The sequence below is a fragment of the Lepidothrix coronata genome, unplaced genomic scaffold (assembly GCF_001604755.1).
Source record: "Lepidothrix coronata isolate B3197 unplaced genomic scaffold, Lepidothrix_coronata-1.0 Scaffold153, whole genome shotgun sequence".
NCBI classification, from domain to species: Eukaryota; Metazoa; Chordata; class Aves; order Passeriformes; family Pipridae; genus Lepidothrix; species Lepidothrix coronata.
Window position 1 is genome coordinate 137622 of NW_016690333.1, and position 17985 is coordinate 155606.

General features: G+C 45.4%; 3 protein-coding genes across 5 annotated transcripts in view; 1 reads left to right on the forward strand and 2 right to left on the reverse strand.

Moving 5' to 3' along the window:
* Nucleotides 1-1098: 1098 nt before the first annotated feature.
* Nucleotides 1099-6044, reverse strand: NUDT19 (nudix hydrolase 19). Its single transcript, XM_017828806.1, has 3 exons — nt 5370-6044; nt 3351-3558; nt 1099-2319 (listed from the first exon to the last, which is right to left on the reverse strand). The coding sequence occupies exons 1-3, from the start codon at nt 6042-6044 to the stop codon at nt 2093-2095; spliced, it is 1110 nt and encodes a 369-aa protein (XP_017684295.1). The 3' UTR covers nt 1099-2092.
* A 100-nt stretch (nt 6045-6144) lies between these two features.
* The window catches only part of ANKRD27 (ankyrin repeat domain 27), a 54352-nt gene continuing 42511 nt past the window's right edge, over nt 6145-17985 (forward strand). The window contains exon 1 of one of the 3 annotated variants that reach the window (XM_017828793.1): nt 6145-6205. The gene's annotated coding sequence lies outside the window, so the exon portion shown is untranslated. Of the gene's footprint in view, nt 6206-16496; nt 16577-17125; nt 17233-17985 lie in introns of those variants that run through there. The other 2 variants (XM_017828792.1, XM_017828794.1) reach the window with 2 other exon arrangements.
* On the reverse strand, nt 12077-16025 carry RGS9BP (regulator of G-protein signaling 9 binding protein). Its single transcript, XM_017828796.1, has one exon. The coding sequence runs from the start codon at nt 15979-15981 to the stop codon at nt 15268-15270; it is 714 nt and encodes a 237-aa protein (XP_017684285.1). The 5' UTR covers nt 15982-16025; the 3' UTR covers nt 12077-15267.

Consider the following 17985-nt stretch of genomic DNA (forward strand, 5'->3'; position numbering starts at 1 on the left):
AGGCTTTGGAGGGGAAAATGGCACTTGACGGGAGTGAGACAGGACACACTCGAGATGCTGCAGGAACGCTCGCAGCTCCACCCCACAGAGCAGGTGGAAGTCCAGCTTTTGGCTTTTCGATGTATACAAACTGGAAAACGAAATCCTTTTGATAACACATAAAAGCCTTTGTTGCGGCAAACAACTTGAAAAAGAAAGTTCTAATGGAACCTATGGGAAATTAATAAATTTTTGGAGTCTGGGAATTATTTGAGACTTAAAGTCTCCTTTGTAGCGGAGGCACTTGTGAGATAATAGTAATTCTTTGAAAATGCTGGTAGTTCTTTTAACTAATGCAGGGACAACAGGAAAAAAATAAAAAAAAGACCAGCTGTAGTACTGGAAGCAGGAATATGTATTCATAAGGGAGAATGGTGCTTGGGTGTTTAGGAATGGGATCAGGAGAGCTAAGGCACAGCTGGAGCTGAATGTGGCAAGGGATGTGAATAATAATAGTAATAGCTCCTAGAGGTGTGTTGATTACAAAAGGAGGACTTAAGCAAATGTACACCCCCCACCCCCAATTCATGAGACAGGAGATCCAGTGGTAACCCACATGGAAAAGGCTCACAGGGTTTCTTTGACATTTGACAATTTTTTTCCCCTCAGTTTCTGCTGGAAGTCACTCTTCCCACATCTCTCAAGTCCCAGAACCTCAGGGGGGATGAAAGAAGTACCTTCCCTAGTCGGAGAAAGCCAAGTTCAAAACCATCTGAGAAACCTGAACATAGACAAGTCCTTGGAACATGATGAGATGCATCCCAGGATTCTGAGGGAAATGGCAAGCCTGGGTCCTAAAGCACTCCCTCCCCACTGTATTCGAACAGTCATGGCAGTGACTGGAGAATAGGGAATATCCCACCTGGCCAGAATATTTGGAAGGAGATATTGTACTGCATAATATACATTATACACAGTGCTCTGCTTCCCATGGTCCGTGTTCAGCAGAGGTTTACAAACCTCGACGAGGTCTGCAAAATGAACAAAAATCTGGGCATGTTCTGAGACAGAAGACACACTTTTTTTCCCAATCCAAATGAATACTACAAACCGATTTAATGAAGATGTTGCAGCAAGTTTTAATTGAAACACAGAACAAAAAGCTGGAACAAAGCTTTCTGAACAACTTTATTGACTAACATCAAGTCATCACTCATTCTTCTTCCAGATAAAGAATTTGCATCACTGCTCCACTGACTCCACTTATTGCATGAAAAAAAGATAAATCCAACAAATCAAAAATCCGAACCAAAAAATTAAGCAGCAGTCTTTCCTCTGAAGTTCTTAAATCTCAAATATATTTAGTAAAGTAGATAAGAAGCAAAATGTGGGATGCTGGAATATGGAAGTGAGTGTTTCCAAGGAGGAACATTATTCCCTTAAGTTGTGGGTATCTTTCTGGAGATAAAAAATTAAATTTTTCTATTTTTTTAAATTGCTAGCAACTTCAAGATAAAAAAATATAACAATAAAAATAATGCACTTGATCTGATAGAGGACTTTGTTTAAATTATCTCTACCTTTGGAAATTGTAAAGTTTTGTATAATTACAACTAATAAAAAGAATTTAGGTGTATCAAATATAAAAATGGACTTTATAATATTCTTTTAAAAATTGTATTTTAGCTAATAAATCTCTCTATATATACATACACACACTGCTTTTCCCAAAAATGAAAGAGAGAATAGACTGGGAGATGTCAACAAATATGGAATGAGAGATTTCATTCTTTTGTAGACACACGGTGCACTTATCTAACAGGGTAACTTTGGGAAGCATAGTAAAAGAATTCTTCAACTCAAAACATGCTTGTTCTGAACAAAATATATACTTAAAATTTTCAGTGAGAAAAGGACCTTTGTGACTTATCAGTGGCACAACTGTTTCAAAGACTCAGAGAATTAGGTACACATAAATCAGACAACACAAACACACACACAGACAAAATGCTTTGGCAGGACAGAGAAATGTTTTCCTGACTACTTGGCAACAGTCAGAAAGCACCAAAACCACACTGAATATGTATTGTTCTAGATTTAAACCAAACACATACTACAATTTGCTGTTGTAATCTGAACTATCACAGTTTATCATCAGTGGATTGATATGCTTATATTTTGCTTGAATATTAACATAGACAGCATAATTGTGGGTGGTTTTTATTACTATCCTGTGAAATATACTGCCCTCTTTCATGAGCTCTTCAATCTTCTTATCTGTTGACATAATTGCTTTTTTTTCTCCTGTATAATCTGGATCTTCTGGATATAACTCATCTCCTGGGGGTGGAAAAAAAAAGTTTTAGTTATAGATGGCCAACTTTATTTTTCAGCTTTTTCATTGAGTGACACTGGCAATTTTTAACATTTACCAGGATGTGAAACTCTCTGGAAATGTATTTTGCAATGCAAAAGTAAATTGCCTCTAAACATCTTTGGATTTAAAAATAGAGCCATAAATTTCCAGAAGCATCTATCAGTGAAACTGCAGTGCACATCTGAGGTGTTGACTTAAATGTTCCCGAGCTCCTGATAGTTTTAATATGCTATAATTGCAGCCTGGGGAGACAGGAGTTTATATAACAGGTGGATAACAGGACAAATGCTTTTTCAAGTGTACTAAGAACAGAAGCTTTGTTTTGTTGATGAAAACAGTGTTTTGCCATATCAAGGCAAACTACTTTTGTGCAAGACTCCTAATAGACCCCAAATACAGAAATCCTAGAGGTCTATTGTGACAAAAAAAAAAAAAGAGAAAGCCTAATGAAAAGCAATCAGAAAAAGCAGAAAATAATAAAAAGTACGTGCAGCTTTTCTTGACGCTGCTTGTAAATGATTATGAAATGAGAGAGACTTAAGTAGGAGAGAGGGCAGGAGGAAGGCGACTTAATATCTTGTTTTAGTGCAGTGCCCTGTCACTGCAGTTGTGAGGACTGATAATGCAGCTGTGCTCGAGTCCCTTGTCCTTACAAAGGCAAACGGATAACTGAAGTAAACGAGAATTCCCACTGAAAAGGACTAAACAGGAGGAGTTCTAAATACATCCTTCAGATTAAAAAAAGTCAAAATGCTAGAATTTCTTCATAAATAAACATTATGACAATGGTGAGACGATGACATCATAAGTAAGGAACAAGTGTGCTGTCTGTGACCCCCTGGCTCGTCTCTGACAGCAGCCACTGTCAGAACTGGAGCAAACAAGGAACCACAAGGTACAAACGCAACTTAAAAGAGTATTTTCCTTACAGATGGCTTATGTCATGTGGGTTCAGATGCTGTATATTTAAGAGAACCTCCAGGTGTTCCCTTACCCGGCAGCAGCTGGATGGAGCCATTGGAAGCAGTCAGCATCACCGGCATCCAGTGCTCACAGCCCTCCAGAGCTCGCTCAGAGCTGAACTTGTGTAACTCACTGAGGGAAGAGAAGTTGCAGAGCCTACAAAATTCATAGAACTGCGGCGGAGGAAACCATATTTCTTGAGACTTGAAGCGTTCAATGGCTTCTGGAGGTGACGACCACTGTAAGATGAAAACAAGCCTTGAAACAGTAGTTTCATCAGCAGATAGAAAATCTGAGTAACCTGAAAAATCATTAGCAAGGAAGCCTTTACAGAAAAAGAGCTTGCAACATCTGAACACAAAAAACCCCGTGTATAAACTATACCAAAATAACAACAAAGAAATTTTGAAAATTGAAACATGTGAGCCATCTATAAAAGTTACTCCTTTCTTTCCAATAAAAATAAGGGTTTTTTTTTTACACCTAGACATGCCAGGTTTAGAAACCAACATTTGTTTTAGGGAACTGACTAAAAGTCTACTGAAACCAACAGAAAACATTAAACTCAGCGCCACCAGAGGCTGCTACTGATGCTTTGAGATTTAAAAGTACCTCTAAACATCTGCTTCTTACATGCATTGTTTTCAGAGCATGAACACCCAGCTATTCAAGCTTATTCTGCATGTTTAAACTATTGGTGATCTTGATTTCGTCTCACATGGTGAATTTGGTAACATAAATGTGTGCATAAGCACTTGCAGTGCATTTATGCTGTTATTAGCAAAATTATAACAAACATGAACTCTTTTGAAGATGAGATCTCAGGTACTTTTGAATTTCTGCAGAAAATCTGTTAAAAAATTACGTATCACAGCATCAGCGATACCAAAATTGTTAGGTAAGCTTTCACAGAACTGTCTGGTTTCTCATCTACTTCTAACTTGCTATTGAACTTTTCAGAATTCTAGAAAAACTTAAGGACCCCAATGTAACTGACCATAAAAGAAGTTTCTTTGTAAAGTTTGTTACTTTTGCTCACTTAATTTAAAAAAAAAAGGTAAAAACCCCCAAAGCTTCAAAATTTTTAATAGACTATTTCAGCAAGTTTGTATGTTACTTAAAATATTCCAACTAACTCTGGAAAACTAAAATTACTAGTATCTCTTGGAGCCCTGGAGTATACCTGTACATCCCACATGGATCTCTCCCAGCATACTGTGTTAAGGGCATGTGAGAACCCTTCCCTGCTCTGCACGAATGAACGTGTAAAAAGTGATACTTGTCATCCGCCTTTGAAAGAGACGGTAATTCAAGGTGAAAGTGATGTGACAGGACACGGATCCTGTGCCATAACACGTCAGGTAAAACGACCTTCACAGAACACCCTCTCCCAGCAGCTGCTCCAGCTGCACCTCTGGTGAGGGGGCAGTGGCAGCTCCAGGGGTGCAGGGGAGAGGGTCCCCTCCCTTCCCTTTCCTCACGTCTTAAGGGCGCGTTATCAGGATGGCTTTGATGGACTGTTCGATCTGTCCTGTGAGGAGCCCTGAGGGAGCTGGGGGGGTTCAGCCTGGAGAAAAGGAGGCTCAGGGGGGACCTCCTCGATCTCCGCAACTCCCTGACAGGAGGGGGGAGCGGAGCCAGGTGGGGGGCGGGCTCTGCTCCCAGGGAACTGGAAGCAACAGGACAAGAGTCTTAAGCTGCAGCAGGGGAATTTTGGAGTGGCCATTAGGAAAAAGTTCTTCACAGAAAGGGTGATTAAACATTGGAAGGAGCTGCCCAGGGAGCAGCGGAGTCGCCGTCCCTGGAGATGTTCAGGAAGATCAGATGTAGCACTTAGTGCCAAGATCTAGTTGACACGACGGCGTTCGGTCAAAGGTTGGACTCGATCTCAGAGATCTTTTCCAGCCTTAACTGACTCTGTGATTCTGGGGGCAGGAGCGCCCGTGCCCATCGGAACTACCGCCCGGCCGGTCCGTGCGGCATCCCGGGCATCCGGACCGTGCAAGCATCCCAGGCATCCCCATCCCCGCGGCGCGGGGGACCCTCTTACCAGCACGGCCGTCACCTCCTGGTCGTCCTGCGAGGCGTGGGGCGGCCGCTCCTCCAGGCAGCACAGGTAGAACGCCGTGTCATAGCGGCGGCCGCCGCGGCCCACGGGCGTCAGCCAGTTGCTCCACTCGTGCAGCGCCCAGATGTTGGGGGCGCAGCCCAGGTGCCGGCACAGCTGCAGGAAGCAGGACGGGTCCTCCTGCACCCGGCGCCGCCACCGCCCGAGCTCGGCGGCGGGCGGCAGTCGCTCGGCGGGCAGCGGCGGGGCCGGCCCGCGGCCCGGCACCAGCAGCAGGATCCCCGCCTCCTCGAAGGTCTCCCGGAGAGCGCAGATGCGGAAGGCGACTTCCCCCGGCAGCGGCGAGCCCAGGCGCTCCCGGTCGGTGGCGAACAGCGGGGCGCGGACCCCGCCGGGCGGCGGCGGCTTCACGGCGCCCATCCCGCAGCGCGGCGCGGCGGGCAGCACCGCCAGCCACTCGGCCGAGAAATCCGCCGCCTCCACCAGCCCGCCCGGGAACACGTGGGCGCCGGGCATGAAGCCGCTGCGGGAGCTCCGCCGCAGCAGCAGCAGCTCGTAGTCGAAGGGGCCGAGCGGGCAGCGCGGCGGGCGGCCCGGCGAGCCCGCCGCCAGCAGCAGCGTGGCCGCCTCCCGCCAGTGCCGCAGCCGCGGGTTCATCTTGGCCGGGCCGAGGGCGCGGGGGCGGCCGGGCGGCACCGCCGCCTGCGCTCCCGGAGGAGCCACTGCAGCCGCGGGAGCGGGGCGGGACCGCGCGGAGGGAGGGATGGAGGAGGCGGGCCGGCGGCCGGGATGCCTCAGCCCGCAGCAGCCCTAAGCCGGTAAGTAGCGTGTGTCCTCCGAGGGCGAAAGCTTAAGGAAACGCAGGGGGTTTAAGGCAGAACGGCCGAGAGGAACGAGGCGGTATCGATGGCTTTCGGTTCGCTTGGGAAATACGGCTTGGGGTATCTCCCGCTTCCTGAGTGTATTTACAGCGCGACGCCGTGTAAATGCTGAGCTGCGTCGGAGCCCGGAGTCTTCCCGAGTACCGCTGGAGGGGCTGTAGTTGCAGCCCCAGGAGTCAGCCCCGGGTCAGAAACCAAGGACTCGGATTTGTGATCGTAATACCGCTGCTGACCCGCCAGCTGGCCTCGCAGAAATCTCCTTATCTCAATTCCATAGCAAGCCATGCTGATAACAAAAGTCATTTTAGGTCTGTAATTAAACGTAGCACGCGCTAAGTTGTTTGAATGTGTTCTAGTAGGCTTCAAGGGGGAGGAGTTTGTAGAGTTTTAGTTAATGATTATACAGAGGTCTTCTGTTTTGAGGTTTTTAAGTACCTTGTTACCTGAAAAAAACACATTTATTCACGCAAGATAGCAAAGCCAGGAAAAAGTCCTTTGAACCTTTAGGAAATATTTTATTTTTGTTAATTTAACATTTTTTCTTAATTTGTGAGGAGTTTAAGCAGAAGAAAGCTGATGACACAGGTTGAGAAATGTAAGAATGGTGTTTGCATGTAACATGGAGAATCCTCCTCCTGTCCATAATCCTTCTCTTGCCAGGTTGTGTTTGGCAAATACGCACATACCTGTACATGCTTCTGACAACTTCTCCATTTGATTTTGTATGTGAGCATGTACTTGATGCCTGTGAGATGTTTGTCACTGGAACTGAAAGGATGTTTAGAAGCAACTGAATCAGTGGGATGCTGGAATATGTCAGTTGACAAACCCAAAATTGAACTCGAGGTGTACCCAGACACAGCTGGGCCATAAGTTCACCCTGCTGCCAGTCTGCTGATGTTGCTAAAACATGTGGCCCAACAATATACAAGCCTGCCCTCCCTCTCCTTCCTGTGTTCATCACCGAATATACAGACAAAACCAATGACATCTTGTAACTTGCGTGTCCCTTTTTCATACTAACTTAATCCTTATTGCTCATCTGTGATTACCGTCTTAGCAATGGAATCACAAGGCCCACTAGTGTGCCTGTTTCCTACTAGAGGGTATTTTGAACCTAAAATCACGATGTTCTCCTTGTATTTGTTTGCCTTTTTCACTCTTAGTGTAGTTAACTATTTTACTGTGTTAAGTATACATCTTGTTAGGGATGTGCTTTGCCTAAAAACTGCTTTACTAGTGAAATTTTAATAAACTACTGAGGGTTTTCAAGATTTAACGTCCAATGAGCTTGATGGCTGATCAAAAAGATTTAGGGTCCATTAAGTCTGATCATTTCAGCGTAAAGGCATTTTAAGTAGGAAGTAGTCATGTACCAATAATGAACAGTGTCACTTTCAAATCAGCTGTAATACCAGAACATACACAAAACTGTCTTGCTATGGCAAAAATGCAATATCTGATAGCCCTGGAATATATCTAGGAAAATCTGGTACTAGAGAATAGCAATGTTAAGTTTCTAAGTGGAATGGTTTTTTTGTGATTTTTTTTTTTTTCTTATCTAGGACAGTCTAAGGTCTCACAAGTTCTAGTATGCAAAGCAGGAATATCCTGGCAAACAAGTCATAGAATCATAGAACGGTTTGGGTTGGAAGGGACCATAAAGACCATCTCATTCTACCCCCTTGCCCTGGACAGGGACACCTCCCTGGACACTAGCCCAGGTTGCTCCAGCCAGGGACACTAGCCCAGGTTGCTCCAAGCCCCCTCCAACCTGGCCTTGGACACTTCCAGGGATGGGGCAGCCACAGCTTCTCTGGGCAACCTGTGCCAGGGCCTCAACACCCTCACAGCTGAGAATTTCTTCCTAATATCCAATCTAACCTTGCTCTGGGTCTGTTTGAAGCCATTCCCTCTTGTCCTTTCACTCCAGGCCTTTGTCAATAGTGTCTCTCCATCTTCCTTGCAGGCTCCCTTCAGGCACTGGAAGGCTGCAATCAGGTCACCTCAAAGCTTCTCTTCTCCAGGCTGAACAATCCCAATTCTCTCAGCCTTTCCTTGTAGGAGAGGTGCTCCATCCTTCTGATGAATGTGGTGGCCCATTCCTCTGGTTTTATTGGTATCCACTGGTCTTAAATCTAGCGGGTCTGATTTCATAGGCATTCGTGCAGGGGAGTGGAAGTGGAATGTGTGGCTGCACGTAGGCTGCTGTTTGCAACCTCAGACACAGAGAGAACACCAGGGCTGTCAGCAGAGCTGCAGTGCTGTGCTTACTGCATTGTTCAGGACTGTACTCAGCATCTGAAGCAGTCCTTTGGGCTCAAAGATGGCCAAGTGCAAGTTAAGGCAGACATTCTTCCCTACTCCAGTTACTTCTGTACAAATTGTGAATAAATGTCAAATCTAGGAAATGCAGGTTTATGATTATACTACCATTATGAAGACTGACTAAAAAGAAAATAAAAAATACAGCTACCTTCATACAAAGTTATATTCCAACGAATAAAGCAGATGAGAAGACTAGGTTACAGATAGTATTAACAACTGGAAATGTTCTATTTGCAACAGACGCATAATGGATTACGTGTCTTATGGAAACAGAAATTATGGTTCTAATTCTGCAGCTTTTAATTACATGAATAGTTTTCATACATATAATTTCTCGCCAGACTGAGTAGTGATGCCTTATATGAGGAATGATTTGGAGCACTCCCTCTAGGACCCCGAATTCAAATGTGTATTTATAACTCAAGTTACACCTGCAATTAGCATATTAGATTAAGTTGCTAAGGGAGTATCATGTTTGGTGTCTCTGGTAGTCCTCAGTCACTTTATACAGTATAAATAGTTAAATATTTTCTTTTGTCTTTTCTCATTGCCCCCTTTCTTGTTTTTTCCCCCCAACGTTTATGCTATTTATGTATAGAGTCTTCTGGATCATACAAAGAAATTGCATTTGAATTTTCTTTCCCTAAGACAGTTATAGATGGCTGTAAGATCTGATGTTTACTGTTCTTACAAAAAAACCCTATGATTTTTAAAGCCATGTTTTTGGCTATGTAATTCCTTAGTGCTGTGACACATCAATGGGTTCAACTGTGTATGTTCATTGAACATGTGTGTGAGAGACAGACCTGAGTGTAGACTCCAATGTTAATTTAAAGCACAGTGGAAAAATTATCAAAATGACAGACCATATTTATACTATGATTGTGACTTCCATTTCTGTGCGGTTGAATTAGAACTAGCTTTGAGAGGATTTGTTTGTTTGTTTGATTTGGTGGAGATGTTATTATTAAGTACATGATAAACAATGCCAGGCAATACAATGTAAATAAAACATACAACTCAAACAAAGAAAACAAACAAACAAACCAACCAAAGAACCCACCTGACCCTGTGGTGGCTCAAAAAGTCAATTTCTGTCACTTTGGGAAAACCATAGTAGATATTCTGACAAATTGCTGGAAGGAGCAATAAACATAGTTGCATTTGCTCACTGGCCTCTGTGGGTGGCAGAATTTCGGAGGTGCTGTGATGGAATTTGTGTTTGCCAACGTGGCTTTCAGTCACATTGCTTCCAGCATGAACCCCTTGTGCTTGGCTGGCTGAGGAGATCCACAGGAGCCCTGACGCTGGTTAAATGCCATGTGACTTTTCACCTTTCCACAGGTTCCATCAGTGGTAGCTAATGAAGCTGCATTCCAGCAGAAAGCTGTCAGGATTGATGATGGAATCCAGCCTTGTGGGACTGCCTTTTTCCAGAAAAAAAGTCCCTTGTAGTGTGAAACCGAGAGAGAAAAAAAAGCTTGTCTTTTGTAAAATTGGTATCAATGTGTATAAAATAAAAATAATTTTACTCTTACTCTGTACTGAGTTAATCAAAGAATAGATGGTCAGTTCCACTCAGGGATATTTTATACTCTTTGTCCCACTGGACATAAGATACTCCCTCTTTTTATAGAGAAGCTGTAGCTTAACGTTGGGGTGCTGTTGGATTTAACAGAGAGCAAACTTCGCTAACATATTTACTACATACATCCATCTCCTTCCTTTTTTTGTCCTTCCATAAACACATGCAGATAATTTTATGTGAAAGACATTCTTTTGTAATCCCACTTTTATTGTACATTTACCATAGCAAGTGCTGCTCATGTGTAGACTACTATTTTGTCCAGATCTCTTCCTGCATTAAAAGACTTATATAATCGTATTGAGAGAAAGCACTTAGAGATCTGTAATCCACTGGTCTTACTGGATGACTTTTTACATAATGAAAATCTGTGAAGGGTAAATATGTTGACTAGGAGTTCCATTAGCACTTAAATAGAAGGTGTTTCTGGAAGGTGGACATAAACAGTAGAAACCTTGCAAGAGAAGGAAAAGCAAGCCCATAACCAGCCCTCTTGGAGTATAAACAATAAGCACGTGTTTAATTTTTAATCCGAAAGATAATTACATCAGTCATTTAGTCCAGTTTTAAATAATTGCATTACTGTAAAAAATACCATCATATTTACGTGAAGAATTGTGAATCTAATTTTATTTTCATAGTGCAGAAGTTTGATGTTACATTGTTTCCCACATAAGGAGAACCACTTTAATTATGGTTCTGTCTTCCTTTGGTTAGTAAACTGAAAAACAACGTAAAGAGTTTTTATGGTGATAGACTGGAAATCCCGGAATGACATTACAATTTTTTGCATTTAACAGACTCAGTTCTGATAGTGTGACACAACTGTTGATTGTTGTTGCTATCAATACCGCAGGACCAAATTTCACGCTCCTTAGGTTGTGTGTATTTTTTGCTAAAGTAAATGCCAGCTTTGCTGGCTGAAAGGGACAATTTGGATCCTAACACCAGGAGAATTTAATCCGTTGTTCTGGTCTAATATGTTCCCTGGTTTTCAATTGTCCAAGCCAGTGGTTCTGTACTTACCACTGAGCAAGCAGTGCTGAAGGCAGCGTCATCTGTTAGCCTGAATGTTATTGTAGCTGTTTCCTAAGGCAGAGATTTCCTGACTTCACACTGCTGAGCTTGCAGTATAAATCAAGCTACATCACTATATTCAACTTTATGAGCTTGAGAAGGGTGTGTTTATGTTAAGAAAGCTGTTAATGAGAGGGTTTAGTACTGTTTTATTACTGTGGCTGAAATAGGAACTTTAGTTTCTAAGAGCTTACTGACAAGCTGTTCTAATATTCCAGGTTTTCATAAAAACACAGAATAGTTTGGGTTGGAAGGGACCTTAAAGATCTCATTCTATCCCCTGCCGTGGGCAGGGACATCTTCCACTATCCCAGGTTGCTCCAAGCCATGGTCAAGTAACCATGGTGGTGTTGGATCAAGGGTTGGACGTGATGATCTCGGAGGTCTTTTCCAACCCGGTTGATTCTGTGATTCTGAGCCCCATCCAACCTGGCCTTGGACACTTCCAGGGATGGGGCAGCCACAGCTTCTCTGGGCAACCTGTACCAGGGCCTCCCCACCCTCACAGGGAAAAATTTTTTCCTAATATCCAGTCTAACCTTGCTCTCTGTCAGTTTGAAGCCATTCCCTCTTGTCCTTTCACTCCAGGCCTTTGTCAATAGTGTCTCTCCATCTTCCTTGCAGGCTCCCTTCAGGCACTGAAAAGCCACAATTAGGTCACCTCAGAACCTTCCCTTTTCCAGGCTGAACAATCCCAATCCTCTCAGCTTTCCTCATAGCAGAGCTGCTCCATTCCTCTGATCTTGGGATCCCTCTGATCCTCTGGACTCAGTCCAACCGGTTTGGTTTGGTTTGAATTACTGCTGCAAGCCAACCAGTAAGTTATAAGGAGGTACTTTATTTTTAAATAAATAGTGACAGTAACAGGTTTGCATTATTCAAAGTGTAGAAAATACCACCCATGCACAGGCAAAACCAGTAGAATTCAAGTCAGGAATAAGATTTCAGTATACAGCAAATTTAATGTGTATAGATCAACACTGAAGTTAAGGACTAACCATCTTCTTTTGTACTACAATTACATTCTCACTGATCAGCATGAGAGTATGTGCTTTTTCATCATGCTGTTTAAATATAGAGTATTTTGAAGTATCAATTCCCATTTTTCACTTACAAAATAGCATTTTCGGTCTCCTTTTTGTTGCGTTCCGGTAGGAGGAAAAAATTAAGACTGCAAATCTACATCTCTATTTCTTAATTTAAAAGAAGCCTCAGTACTTTTGGGCAATGGTGGTTTCATTTGTTTTGGGTTTGTGCACTGTTGTGCCAGAACTCTGTCACATGGAACGAACATTTGTATCAAGTGTAGGAGATGAGTGGCAGGAACATTATGGATGTCAGCAGTGCCAATTTTCTCTTAGAATTCGCTTCAGATAGCCTAAATATGATAGAGATTTTTAGGAACACACTAATGATGAATAAATCTGCATCTGTGTTTTGTCTTATGATTTGAAAATTCATTTTCCAAGGCCTGTCCTTTAAGTTCTAATTGTGTGCCTATTCATAATAAAGCAAGATATATATTTATAGGCCACTTATACGAATTCGAGTCCTGTAGCAAAAAGTCAAAATTGAAAAAATGCAATGGACTGAAAACTTCCAGTTTATCAACTCACTGAGGCTTGCTTTAGAAGATGACATTGCCTATTCTTAAAAATTCTTCTGCACAACTAACCATGGATAAACTGTTTATCTATGGTTAAGTGTGTAGGAGATACCGAGATACAAGATAATGAATGCTGTCAGTGTTACCATTTATTTATCCACCAGAAACCACACTTACATTACTTGGGCTTTGAAAACATGTGGTTAAACGATCTGATTTCACAAGGTACATGGAGTTTTGAAGCAGCACAGAATAGAGTGCAACTGCTTATCCTCCTTCCTGTGAACTAAGTAAAAGAGTGAAAATACCCCAGATCCTTAGTGACTAGTGGTGGCAATCCAAATCTGTACATTCTCTTGCAGCTTTTGCTGCATTTTCCTTAAATATGTTTACTCACTGTGATTGTGAAGGAGATCATCTCATTTAAATGAACACACAGGAATTACACCTTGTCTAGGCAGGCTGGAGCTGTAGCACCAATACAGACTTGACTTTGTTAGAAAGCTGTCAGGGATCTCTATGAACATAGATTAACTACATATGTTTTATATGTATGAATGGAATGAGTGAAACACAACAGAAAGGAATGTGGAGTTGTCTTGTAACACTGTGAATTCCCAAGAGAATGGAGTTAGAATGGATAAGTGTGCAGAATTCACATTATCCTTCAACGTAAGGATAGTCTATAGCTTTTAATTCAGGCCTCTGCTTACTATTTTTTTCTCACCTACAAGTGACCAGATTCAAATACACTTTTTTCTCCCAAATCCAGTTCTCCTAAGTTTTAAAGAATAAACTGTTTGCTGCAGTTTTTCAAAGTATGTTTCATTCTTAACTCAAAAATATTAGGTGTTTATATGAGTGTCGTCAGTTTTATTTAACAAGCATGAAGACTGTTGTCTAGTAACTTCACAAAGCATGTCTGATTTATTATTTTGATAATATGTCCATAATAAACAACGAAGGATGACTTATTAAACCCCCAATATTATGGGATCTTTATATTTGGCTGTGGAGTGCCTCATACACCTATGGCACTGTAGTGCATGTACCAAGCATTCCTGAACGGATAGTGTGTGTTTACAGTAATAGAAGATACTTCCATAAGTTATCTAATAAATAACCATAACACATAGTCCTTCTACAAAACATTATGAAGCTTCTCTACAAAGTTAGTGTCTGTCCCCCCAACTTTACATTTAAACGTTTACAATTTTATAGGGAAGTGCTGGGAAGTTTTATGCTGTTGCTTTACTTCCCAAAATTGCAGTGTATCAAATGGATCCTAGAGGCTTCCTGTTTCCCAGATGATTAATCAGACATGAATGAGATATGAAAGTGAGACACATTTTTAGCAAAGAGACACATTCTGCAAAGAATCTGGGAGCTTGCAGAAATGTGACAGTACCCATACAGCATCAGTCCCTGCCTCGCAACAGGAGAGGGGATCCTGTTGGAAAGGTCTGCTTTAACTGAATCTGATTTTTGTTTGCTAAAATCTATTTTTAAATGTTACTGTGTCTGCTGTGGGTACATTCATTTCTCCTGTTTTCACAGTTAATTAATTGTAAAGTGCAAACTGCTGCCACAGAAAGAAAAATTCGAACCAGCGGCAAGAATTGGCCTTTCTGCAGGGAAAGATAAAATTGTGGTAAATGTGAATGAGAACCACAAGGCTTGCTAGTATTTTTCTGAACACGCAGCTCTCCCGTTTTTCTCTCTGGATTTGGAAAGCGATTAGTCATTCACATGGGCTGTGCCAATTCATGCAACTGGGTTCTGTACAATCCAGTCTAAATCAACAAACATTGCTTGTTCTGTTTTCTCCCCTCTCCCCAACCATTCACTTATCAAGAACAGCGGTTGGTCACATTCTTTTACTGGGGTTTTCATCCTTACCCCTTTCTTCCACTGAAACAATATTTTGTGTATTTGATGGGGGAAAAAAAAGTATTCTATCCACTTGGTCAGACAAAACACCCGTGTTAACCTCCAAGTTTGTGTTACTCTCCAATACTGTAAACAGTGACCAGCAGCAAACACCAGAGCCTAGTGAAACAACAAAAAATACAGGCTTCTGAGAATAGTGATCTATTAATAGCAGACAAATCCCTGTTACAGTCAGTAGTGATAATACCCTGATACTTCAGTTAACTGTTACAAGTCCAGCAAATGAAGACATCCTACTCTGCAGGCTGATTTGCATCCCTTTTCTTCAAAAAGCATGAAGAAGCAAATCGTGCATTTTAGGATATTGAGAGGTGAAAAGTTCTGCCTTGTTCTTTCAAGTGCTCCGTTTAAATTCTCACCTCATCCAAGTGACACATTTTGAAATTAAAGGTGAGGCATGAAACACTCCAAGCAGACCTGGAGGGGGTCGCTCATGTCAGAGCTCGCACCGCCCTAAGACAGTTTAACCACACACACTGCCAGGACAATGGCGATAATGAGCACAGCAGAGAACACAATCCCAGCTAGAACCTTGCTGATATCGCAGAAGGATTTATTTTCCTCCACAGAGATCATGCCAATAGAAGAAGCGCCCACGCTGATGGTGGATTTTAGTTCAGCCCCCGGGTCTTGCTTAGCCTCCACTGTCCACTGGGGGACATTGACCTTCATTTCCATCTCGTACATCATCTCTCCTACCTGGTTGATTTCGTTCTCGAGGTCTTTCAAATCCATCACGTCTATGTTGCGCTCGGCCTCGTATTTCATGTTCTGGACGCTCATGGCTCTGGCGGCCACGCCAGAGGTTCCCCCGCTCATTCCCGTCTGGATGAGGTGCTTTTTGGGGACGTTTAGCGGGAACTCGTGGCCCAGCTCCAGGGCTCTCCTCATGTCGATCTCCAGGATCTCTAGGCACGTGGAGAAAATCACCCATAGCCTCTCGAACTCGGCTTTATCTTCCTTACTCACGGTTTTGTCCTTCAGGACCGTGGTCAGCTTGTTCCTATTGGCCACCGCCAGCTCCTGGGCTTTCTGCCGGGTTTTCTTGAGCTCCTCCCGCAGGTTCTGGGAGTCCGAGGTGCCGCCGATGGTCAGCACCATGTGCCGGTAGCAGGCGGTCACCTTGTTGAGCGCGTCCAGCAGCGCCTTGCACTCCTCCTTCACCATGGTCGCGGTGCGCCCGGAGCCGCCCCCGCCCGCCTGCCTGCCCGACTACCCTGTGCCGGGCCGCGGGCGCTGCCCGAGCCGGGCGCTACCAGCGCTCATGGCAAGCGGTGCCTTCGGGTCGTTCCTGCATCCAGCGCCCTCTCCCCGGGCCGGTCAGGCGGTGGCGGCGGCGGGAGCGCGGTCGGGCCGGGGGGAGCCCCGCCGGGCGGGCGGCATCGCCCCCGCCGCCCGCAGCGCCCCCGGGGCCGCGCGTCCCGCACCGCGCTGGAGCGGGGCGCTGCTCTTTGAAAAGTGCCAAGCGCACGGGAGGGACGGGAGAAAAAAAATGTATAAAAATTGAAAAAAAAGCGGAGGCCAAAGCTCCGGGGAGCGACAGCCGAGCAGCCGGCGGTCCCCGCCGCCGCCACTTAACTAGCCCCAGCTGGGCGCCCCGCGGTCACATGGCGGGGAGCGCCCGGCCCGGCCCTATAAGCCCTCGCAGGCTCCGCCTCCGCAGGCAGCGACCCCGCGGCGTTCCCGGCTCCTCGCTCGCTCCCTCCCGCCGCCGCCCGGCCATTGGCTTCGTGCGGCCGCGCCGGGCCCGCCCTGGACCCCGGTAGGGCTCTGCCGGGGCGCGGGGCGGCGGGGGGAGGCGGGCGGCGGGGGCTGCGCGGCCGGGGCGGAGAGAGGCGGCGGTGCCGGTGCGAGCGGCGCTCCTGCCCCGGGGCTGCCCGGCAGCGAGCGCGGGGCTGCGGGATCCGCTCCGGGGACCCACCCGCCGGGGTGGGACCATCGGAGCGCTCCTGGCCCGCCGTGCTGCGCTCCGGGAGCCGCTCGGCCCCGGCCTGGGCACCGCGGCGGGCGGGGCGGTGCCGGCCCGGCCTTTGCCCGGAGCGCCGGCGGGGTCGGGCCGTGCGGGAGGACACACGCGTGTCTCCCTGGTCGGTGCCCCCCGCTCCCGCGGCGGGGTCGGGCGCTGCCGTGTTAAGCCCCGAGCCCGGCTGTGTGCGCTGTGCAGGGCAGGTCGGTCCCGCCGGGCCCCCCGTGTCCCGCGGGCGCTCCGGGGCCCGGCTGCGGACGGAGCCGCCCCCTGTGAGCGGGGCGGGAAGGGCCGGTGTGCGCCCCGCGGCGCCCGCGCTTGGCTCAAGTGAAGCGCATCAGAAAGCGCAGGAAACGCAGCGGTTCTCGGCAGCAGAAGTGATGCTCCGGCTGCTGCCCTTGGCAGCGCTGCGGTGCAGCTCGGGGAGCGGCGATGGGCGCTAGGCCGTGCCTGTATGTGCGTCTGCAGGAATGGAGTTGATGGTGTTGAGTGCCACTTGGTGAACTAAACTGTGTTGTCTCTAGCATGCGATGTGCCTGCTGGAGTGGACTTCTGTAGAGCTTGCTTGTCATAACAGAAGCTACTACACATCCCTCAGTGTTTATGGGTAGCACAGTGGTTTTCTGATTCTTTAGTAGCTTGAGAAAGCTGTGAAGCCATACTCCCACAGAGGGGAGCTTGACCCTCTCCCTTATCTTTTCCCTTATCACTAGCCTTGCAGCGCAGTGTGTGTGTTATGAGCAAGATAATTTAGGATGTTAGGAGCAGAGTCCAGGCAGACTGACTTTCTGTGGCCGAGCACAACCTGAAGAGTCTTGTCTAGACTATGTTCCTCCTTCTGTATCTTGGTAGCTTGGGCTCCACTGACTTGTTTATTTTACTTTTTTTTTAATATTTTGTCCTGCTTTAATTTTGGCCCTAGTTCCAAGCCCTGTGTAGCTTCTGCTGCAGGTTGTTACCTGTGGAAGAAACCACCTTTTATCTTCTGTAGATTGCCAAATTGCTACTGACTAAACTGAGTAGCACCCTACCAATTTGTATGTTGGTAGCCTGGAAGAAGCAAATCAGTCATGCCTGTTTCCTTGTAGGCATTAAGAAACATGGGATGATTTTGACCTGATTGTAAGTGAAGTTTTATAATTGCTTAATCATTGTCAGGTGGAAAAAGGATTAGCTCTGGGTTTGAATCTGGAGTCCTGTGTGAC